We start from the raw sequence: 9949 nt of genomic DNA on the forward strand, positions 1-9949 counted from the left end.
AATAGGAGAATGCTAACCTTGAGTAAAAAGAAGATCAGGGACAGCACTGAGGTCCTGAGTTCAAGCCCAGAATATCAGCACACACACACACACACACACACACACACACACACACACACACAGCTCCTAATGAAAGCTTGTGGATATAACTCAATGGTGGAGCACTTGCCTACCATGTACAAAGTTCTCCTCCCTGGCATCACAAAAATAAATAAGTAAATAAAATTGTTTAGTGCATAGACAATTCGTGAGTTGATTACTTTATTCCTGAAATGTTTGAAATATAAATATTTTGAATGAATCTTGAATAATATCGTTGTAGTTCATTAGTAGATGATTTTAACGATTACAAACATTATAAAATTTAACACCTTAACACAATAATTAACACATATGTTAATACTTTTATTTTTGAAAGATGAATATATTTTTAAATTAGTAAATTCTACAATATTGTTAATGCAAGGACTATATAAATATAATTTACATATAAATACATACAAAAATATTAAGGCAATACCATGGCTGATAACTCAATAAAATACTAAAACATGATGGTATACATGATTTAAACACTATCATATAGCGTTAAATTATTTGTTCCTTGACTGCACATCGAGATAAAATATATTTTGGTAATGCCTAAATTCAAGCTGCATTCAATAAACTCAGCATGTTTCATAACTAAAGCTTTTAAGTAGCCATTTTCATATAGTTCTAACATTAAAATGCATCACAAAAGATCTACATTATTTACACTGACACATATTGAGTAACTATAATAATGACAGAACGGGTGTCTTTTTAATCTCTGAACAAGCTCTTCTCACTCACATGAAACCAACTATAGATACATATAAGATAGTTAAAACTGGACATAACAGTTTCCCACAACAACAAATTAAAATATAAAGGGAAAACAATCAAAATCATTTTCTGTGTTTTTAGATCCATAAGATCATCATTTTGAAAGCCCTGACCAGAGGAGCCCTAACCAAAAATGGGGAGGGAAAAGGAGAATGGGAAGGAGGAAATAGGATTGAAGAATATATATATATATGTATACATATATGCATGTGTGCATTAGTAGATGCATAGGTAAGTATATAAATAGGTAAAGATAGAATGATGAAAATAACTCAAGATTTTGAAAAAGAGGGGGAACAAAAAATAAGGCAATATAAGGGAGTGAACTTATTCAAGGTACACTATATGCATCTATTACTTCAATCAAATCTTTATGTACTATTAGTAATTTTTAAGCCATGAATACTGGATATGGAGAGAAAAACAAAAATATTTCCATTCCATCAAAATCTTGTAAAATGTTTTTATAATATATATTCACAACCAAAAAAAAGGTCATTTCACTAAAACGTGAATTTGAATCTTTGCTGTAATTGTTGAGTGCTTTTTATAGAAATAAAGCAATTTCCTTAGGAAAAAAAAACAGCCAGTTGGAAGATCTTCATTTTGAGAAAAAGAATAAAGAGGCTTTTTTTCCCCCTAAGAGTAATGAAGTCCAATTCCTAGCTATAAACACTTAGGGGCCTATACAGGTGATAACTCATTATTATGTACCTAGATATTAGACTCGTCTGAGATAGCAGACAAATATTAAATTCACAAGGAAACATTAGTGTGCAGCAGTAGAGATGCCAACTCATTCCTATGACTACTAACTGTATTTGTCTCAAGGGACTATTTAACCATAGCGGTGGTAATGGGTAGTTGTCTACTGTCCTCTTCTTCTAAGCACATCTTCACAATTGTTTGAGTTTATATTTAAACTCAACATCATTTAATGGCGGTAAAATGCCCAAGCCTGCGCGGGACTGGTCCAAAAGGGGACATTTGTCATGGATCTCCACAAGCTCCAATTCAAAATATGAAAGCATCAAAATCAAATATTGCTTGATTTCTTGTATGGCAAACAATCTTCCAGGACATATCATAGCTCCAGACCCAAAGGGCATGTAGTAATACTTTAACTTGACTCCATTGCTGTAGAAAGTCGTCCGTGGCTTCCTGTTTTCATCAAGATACCGATCATATTTAAAAGTCTGCAGTGAAAATACAAAGAAAGCAAGCCTTAAAGCTTTTTGAAAGCTCTTTTGTTTTGCCCTGGAAAGTCCAAAGTATCATTTTCTTTTTTTAAAAAATTGACTTTATTGTTATTATAAAGGTGATATACACAGGAATTACAGTTACATAAGTCAGGTAATGAGTTCATTTCCTTGTATACAATATCATCCCTTATTCTCTCCCAGTAATTTCTTTTTCTTTTCTTTTTCTTTTCTTTTTCTTTTCTTTTTCTTTTCTTTTTCTTTCTTGCCAGTCCTAGGGCTTGAACTCAGTGCCTGGGCTCTGTCCCTGAGCTTCTCTGTACTCAAAGCTAACACTCTACCACTTCCGACTTTTTCTGAGTAGTTAGAGATTAGAGTTTCATGGACTTTCTTGCCCAGGCTGACTTTAAACTATGATTCTCAGATCTCAGCCTCCTGAGAAGCTGGGATTACAGGCATAAACCACGGCTCCTGGTTTAGTAATTTCCTTTTTTAATCCACTGCATTAATCACTTCCCAAATAGCCTACGCTAGAGCACAGGCTAATAAGAAAAAAATAAACCTTCACAGGGATGATGGACTGAGGAAAGTTTACAGCAATTCTTCATCCTGTCAAGTAACAAGTTCCTCCTTGAGGCAGAACTAGGGAAAGGACTGGAATTAGAAACTAGAAGAATCAATACATGGACCTCCAATTCAACAGATTTAGAGTAGTTGCTTTGGAAAAGAAAGAGTCCATCTTCATTATCATGACTGCAAGTACAATCTATCAGAGATGAGGGAATGACAGATTTCAGGGATAAAAATTATCTAAACTTTCAAAAGAATATAAATATTTGATATTATTTACAAGTACATTCCCCCTGGCCACAGTGATCAAATTTGTCCTGCAATTGTAAATGCCCTTTGATCTTAGATCTGTATAAACATCATTTGAACACTGAATTCTGAGGAGTAGTTACTTACCAGAGGATCTGGGTAGATTTCTGGATCTAAATGCATTAACTGTGGATAAAGGGCTATGATGTCATCTTTTCGAATGTTGTAAGAGCCATCTTCAAGGTGCAGAATGAAGTCCTCTTTAGCTGTCCGGATGTTTAGAGAGGCACTGGAAAGCCTCAGAGCTTCCTTGATGATACTATCTAAATATTTTTCAAGAAAAGAAAGAAAGGGAAGGAGGAAAAGGAAAAAAAGAAAAAGAATAATCTAAGTATTTGCTGATCACATAATACAGAGTATAAAATATTTCTGTCAACCTACATACGAAGATGAACAGAAGATGAAAGGTTAATCATAGAAAATCTTGCCTAACTTTTTGGAAGTGGAAATTTGGATCAATTCTTAGAACACTAGCCTTGAACAAAAAAAGCAAGGGGAAGCTCAAGGAAGCTCCAGTGCCAGCACACACCTAAAAACATACTGTCACCATTGATTTAAATATGTCTTTATATTTTAACATTCTACCTTTTGTTTAAAAACAAAACCCAGCACGTCCCTTTTTTCTGTTACTGCTATGCTATTATCAGTGGTTTCACTGTGTCCATTACAACTTTAATATGCTGAGTTAATCTTGTAATAGCACCTGAATTAATATCACTAATTCTAGATAGTGATACAGTCTTCTTGTTCATCAGTGGGAACTAAGCATCCATTATTTTATAAAAATAAATTGTATTTCTATATGAAAACACTAAACAGCTTCTGGGAAAAATTAGCATCTGGCTTTTATGTGAATTATTCAAGCTTACCACACTTGAAATTAAAGTAAATCGGTAACACTTTTATACAGAAATGTGTTTCTCTTAAATGGCAACTCTTCTGTACAAAAGTACTTAAAGATAATAATAATAATATATAAACATGTTTCTATGTATTTCACAGGTCTTTGGTTCAGAATCATAGGAGCACATTTGTATCCATACACTATTTGATTTTGTATAACACTTTACAGCCAAGTAAAGGCATCAGGGAACAAAATGAGTTACTTTGAGAACAACTGAGCAGAGCTCTTATGAGAAGAGCTGGCCTTTCCGCCTCTATCTTCTCTCAATGGTACTTTCCCTTTTGCACATCACACTTCCTTTAACCATAAGTTAATGGCAAGAGGAATAACAAGAGTACAGGGTGTGTTGGAGACCTTAGACTAGCAAGAATCTTCTATTATTGATGCCACTGGTTCTTCCATTCAGTCCCTGAGCTTTATGTCTAGATGTCCATTTCTGTGCTTTAGGATGTAAAAATAGAAATAACAAGTAGCTATAGGATTGTTGTTAAATTAAGAGATCCAGATCATTTGAAGTCTATTACATAATGTCTAGACCTCAGGGAGTGCATAAAAAATACGCTGACTGTCCATGTTACTAGCATACCACTGTGAATGGGAAGCGATATAGAAGCATACCTAGTACTGGCAGGTCGTTGAGTTGCATTTGATTTAAAGAAATCAGGTCACCTTCAGAGCTGAGTTTCTGGCCAGCATTTGCCAATGCTTCCTTCACTTCTTCTGTAGCTGCCTTCATGGCTTCTGGACTCCTGTTAAAAGTTAAAAAGAGAAGACTTTAGAAAAGAATGTGTCTATACTCAGTGATCTGCAAGCTCCCCTCTGCTTTTAATGAGGGGGACAAGATATGAGGAGAGGTGGGAAAGAGACGTGCGTGCCTACTTGTATTTATTCATAACTGTGTTTCTGTCTTTGACTATTGGCAAAGAAAGGAATTAGAAGGGCAACACTGACCAAACATCAATCAATAAATAAATGATTCTAGTAAGGGGTAAAATCAAATGAATCATAAACATAGTATTTTGGAAAGAACACTGCATGTTAGCCATTACCCCCAAACTAGCTGAATTCCAGATCGAAATTTAATGTTAAAAGTTCATGCCATAATTTCATATGGAATAACTTTTCCATTTGTATTTTTGAACTGTGAAATGAAGAGTGCTTCATCTAAATGACTGGGTGCTGTGCTTAGGAATCTGTACCATCTAATTCAAATGAATTGATCCTCTGAAATATTTGACTCATATTTTGTGACTGTCATAAGCTATGGCTAAAATTTTACATGTGGTTTTAAGTTGATGTTGCAGCCATATGAATTTATTCCAATCAAGTCAATGATAAACCACCCATTACTACTGGAGGAATGCTCATATATATGTGGGCACTTCATTAATGGTGGTTCTTAGTGCAGAAATCACTTATGAATATTTTTATGATTACAAAGAGTGTGGTTATAGCCGGGTGCCTGTAATCCTAGCTACTCAGGAGGCTGAGATCTGATGATCCAGGTTCAAAGCCAGTCCGGGCACTGAAGAATATGAGACTCTTATCTCCAATTAATCACAAGAAAACGGGAAGTGGGGATGTGGCTCAAGGGGTAGGGCAGTAGCCTTGAGCTGAAGAGCTCAGGCCCAGATTTCAAGCCCCATATCCACAAAAAATAAAATACTGTGGTTTTAAACTTAAACTGGCTATAAGAGGAACATGATGGACTTAAGAGCAAAGGCTTTGAGCCAGGTGACTTGAATTCATCCAGTACCAGCTCATTTAAGTTCTGTGATTTCAGGGTCACCCTTTCTGTATGACTACCGAGATTTTTATAAAACTCTGCTTACATTTTTCTCAGAATTCAATGAACCACAATAACCATAGGCCTGGTGTTGTACTGATAGCATGAGAATGTACTATCCAACTTTCTGCTTTTCCTTTTAAAGTTAAGGTAGTTAAACTATGCTGTCTGCCAGAATAAGGACACAAATAGAAGTTGGCAGTCACCTAATCACATGGAACAAGCTCCAAAAGGTTGCAGGAATGGTGTTTGCCAGCGATGCCCAGAGGACGGCAAGATGTGTCTTGGCCTTCTCCATGTCATCAAAAGTGGTCAGCGTGTCATTGAGAAACATGCGCAACCGGATCAGTTCTGATACATGGTCCCTGGTGCGGAGTGTCTCATGCTTCAAGTCCTCAGCCAGCTTTTCTCGGGCTTGGTGTGCTGTCTTGAACATGTGAATGGGCAGGCCTGCCACCAAGGCCGGAAAGACTTTATCAAATTCCTTGAAGTTGTCAAGATCGTTTAGGATCTGGGCCCTCTGTGCTTCTGTTCTTGTGAGATCTCTTCCAAAGAGAGTTAGGTACCCAGCTTCAAACATCACCCGATAGCAGAAGGCATACATCGCCTCTGTCACCCAGGTAGCACTCTTGGATTTAGTGAAGAGCGGAGATCTTAGGACAAGTTGGAGGTTTTCCATCATGACTTCCGAGAGACAATTCAACGCATCACCCTGCAGGGTTTTGATGAAAGTGTCATTGATGTTCTCCGTGGTATTTCCATCGTTTGGGTCAATGCTTCTATGTCCAAATGCCTAAGAGCAAAGAAAAAGCAAGGAAAGCAATGGACGCTGACCTAGTTCTAGTAAACAACTTAAAAATAAGATCTTTCCTTCAAAATTCTCTTCTTGGCTTTCCCACAGATAATAGCATAGAACTTTACAAAGAGGTCCTCCAAATCAGTTTAAATCTCAGCTCTTCATTAAAACTCCCCAGGATTATTCTGGTCATATCTTTCTTATTACTTGTTCTACTTGTCTTCAATCAATTCCTCTGTGTGTGTGTGTGTGTGTGTGTGTGTGTGTGTGTGTGTGTGTGTGTGTGTGTGTGTGTGTGTGTGCTGGTACTGAAGCTTGAAATCAGGGCCTCGCGCTTTACTCCCACAAGGCTCTACTACTTGAACCACAGAACTATGTCTGTCTTGTGGCTGGTAAGTTGAGATAAGTGCCTTGGGAACTTTTTTGACCAGAATGCATTTGAACCAGCTTTCTCAGTAGCTAGGATTACAGCCTTCTGAGCCACAGGCATCCAGGTCATACTTGTACTTAAGGTATCTGGTTGTATTTATTACTTATTTAAGAATCCCAGCAATAAGTTAGCTCTCTTCAACATCTCTACCCTACTGTCTAAGAATATCCAAATGACCAAACTGACTTATATATTCAAGAAAAACAGAATTCTGTAGAAATGTAAAACCCATTACCTTTGCAGAGGTAGTATAGTGAAATTTTTTCCAATCAAAATATTTCCCATGGCACAACACCTTGTGGTATGACAAGGAATTTGTGATGAAGTGGACATATTTTCCCATTAATTTACAGGTAAAAACATGACCATGTTTCTGTTGATTTGCTCTGAGAAACTCAAGAGGATTGGCTCCAAATTTCAGAGCACAGCCAAGATATGGGATCAACCCATTTTCCAGCGGTGGTTCACCTATTTTCCTGTAAGAGACAAATGTATGATAGACATATGAAATTACACACTTAGATTTTTATAAATTGCACCACTATCCTCAAATTTCATAACTGTATTTTGTAAGTACCGTGTGTGTGTGTGTGTGTGTGTGTGTGTGTGTGCATGTGTAATGGGACTGAATGCAGGGGAAAGACTAGAGCAACTCCCCCATTCCATTTTTTTGGTTTTTATTTATTTATTTTTTTTGAGATAGTCTCACTAACTTTGTCTGGCCTACTACCTCCACCTCCTGAGTAGCTGTGATTACTGTAGCATATTGTCATGCCAAGTATAAATACTTACTTTGTTGATAAAACCCTGTTCTTTAAAAATAACAGATCTTGTTAACTTAATAACTTTATATTATTTTGCAGAAAGTGATTATTAAATCCATCCATACACCTAGCCATGTTCATCAATTCATCCATCTGCCTACTCATGAATGCAATAAATACTTCTTGCTTGTCTACTAGATGCTAAATACTATTCCCAGTGATGTGGCTAAAAGAATCAGCAAAGCCAGCAACCTTCTTCTCGAGTCAGGAGGAACAAACTAACTTCTAATATTTATAGTTGTATTATTTGCCTAGCATCTGAAAGGTTTCATGTGTGTCTTTTCTTTGCAGATGAAGAAAAACAAGTAACAGAAAGGACACAGAAGTGGAGTTTTCCAAATCTTCACGGTTTAAAGATATTAGTGTTCTAGCACCCAGGGATGTAGCTCAGTGGTATTGCTCTTATCTAGTATTTGCAAGACTTTGGATTTGATTTCAGCACTGAAAACAAAACAACACAAAATTACATTTTTATGCAATAATTGACAAGAAGAGAAAGTGGCTTACTATAAAATGAGATTGGATGTGGTAAATACTGACAGTATTGGTGGCTATAACTTAATGTTCTTTTATGATATCTTAAATTATATTTTTTAATTTTGCCAGTCCTAGGATTTGAACTCAGAGCCTGGATGTTGTCCTTGAGCTTTTGTGTTTAAGGAGGCTAGTACTCTACCTCGTGAGCCACCGTTCCAGTTCTAGACTTTTTTTGGTGATTAATTGGACATAAGAAACTCACAGACTTTACTACCTGGGCTGGCTTCAAACTGCACTCCTCAGATCTCAGCTTCCTGAATAGCTAGTATTATAAGTGTGAGCCACTGGTGTGTGACTTAACTCTTTTTATTAGAAAAATATAGCCTTTCACCAACATAAACCACTCTATCTCCTTGTAGAATAACAATATAAAGTAATTAGTTTATTTAAGTGTGGGGATAAGTCACTTAATTATAACTAGAAATTATTAGGCCTGAATTAAGATACCTCAAAAGGATAAGGATAAAGAAACTTTCAAAAGGTATATAGCATTCCAACTGTCTACATAGCTGAAGATATGGTGAAGGCTCTTCTCTCATTTTGAGGTTAATACAATAGACAATAGACAATAGAGAATAGCTAAATGCCCTTTTTCAAATACTCTTGAAGTGATCAGAAGTTAAATAACTAGATTTGTGCCTCTTAAATCAGTGGTAGGTAAGTGATAGTAAAAGCATTCACTTATCAAAGTTGCCCAGTAGGCATGGTTGATCACTATTAGTAATTAAAGTATAAAATGACATATAGGCTCTGTAATTTTTCCCAAGCTCAGGCTACCTCTGTGTACAAGGCCTAGTTGCAACAAGAACAGTTATGGAGCCAGAGCTTTTATTTAACCCATGTAATGGAAAACCTTTACATTGCAGGTTCCCATTTGCCAAGAGGATCATTCCAAAATGGGCTTCTTCAGTAGAGATCACACACACACAACACATACACACATAAACACACAAAGCTTATAGAGTTTTATGGAGCATATGCTATACCACTGGAATGGGAGTACTACAAAGGAAAACATATTTGCTCAATTTAAATATTATCACTATAAACATTTAAATTAAAATTTTAATCTAAAAGCAGTATTTTATTTCTGCCAACACCAAAATTGTTGTATATAATAATAAAAACAAAGAATCACTAGAACAAGAAACTAAAAGACAATTTAAAGGAAAATAAGACGTTCCTTACCTTCTCCTTATTCCAAAAACAATCCAAAAACAATAGCACACTGCTAAAACAATTCCCCAGATCCAAGGTATGACCATCATTTTGCAAATCTGATGCAGAGCTCCTGAAGAGGAGAATCTCAGATTAGAAAAGCAAAGATGTCCCTGGAGAAATGCAACGCTAGACTTTATATATACCTAGGACCCTGATCCAATAACTTGAACTTAGTGACCAAAGCAAACAACTAATCATTTGTCATCATACTAGAAAAAAGAAAAAGTGGTATTAACTGGCCTTGAACTAAGTCCATAGTATCAGAAGGGCTTCCAAAACAATCAGAGACCTGCAATACTTGATAAGCTGAAGTTCTCTCTATCATGTGTTGATTTAACATTCAGACCAGGGGACAACAACTAATAGTACAAGTTTGGAATGTCTATAAAAAGAACAAATAAACCTGTTGGTGATGTAATATATAATTTAAAGAAGATCATAAGTTATTCATCCAGCAAATAATTTGATTTTGCCTTTTGAAAAAGAAAATTTAAATTCAAAGGAAA

At 36.0% G+C, this 9949-nt stretch overlaps 1 protein-coding gene across 1 annotated transcript in view; it reads right to left on the reverse strand.

The window, feature by feature from the left end:
* Positions 1-467: 467 nt before the first annotated feature.
* Positions 468-9949, reverse strand: part of Cyp7a1 (cytochrome P450 family 7 subfamily A member 1) — a 35645-nt gene continuing 26163 nt past the window's right edge. Inside the window, exons 2-7 of the mRNA XM_090338639.1 lie at positions 9411-9513; positions 7097-7337; positions 5842-6428; positions 4468-4598; positions 3033-3208; positions 468-2063 (exon numbers count right to left, since the gene is read on the reverse strand). Coding sequence (XP_090194765.1) covers positions 1764-2063; positions 3033-3208; positions 4468-4598; positions 5842-6428; positions 7097-7337; positions 9411-9490 — 1515 coding nt within the window. The 5' untranslated portion in view covers positions 9491-9513 and the 3' untranslated portion in view covers positions 468-1763. The remainder of the gene's footprint in view (positions 2064-3032; positions 3209-4467; positions 4599-5841; positions 6429-7096; positions 7338-9410; positions 9514-9949) is intronic.

The sequence above is a fragment of the Megascapheus bottae genome, chromosome 9 (assembly GCF_031878675.1).
Source record: "Megascapheus bottae isolate mThoBot1 chromosome 9, mThoBot2.hap1, whole genome shotgun sequence".
Lineage (NCBI taxonomy): Eukaryota > Metazoa > Chordata > Mammalia > Rodentia > Geomyidae > Megascapheus > Megascapheus bottae.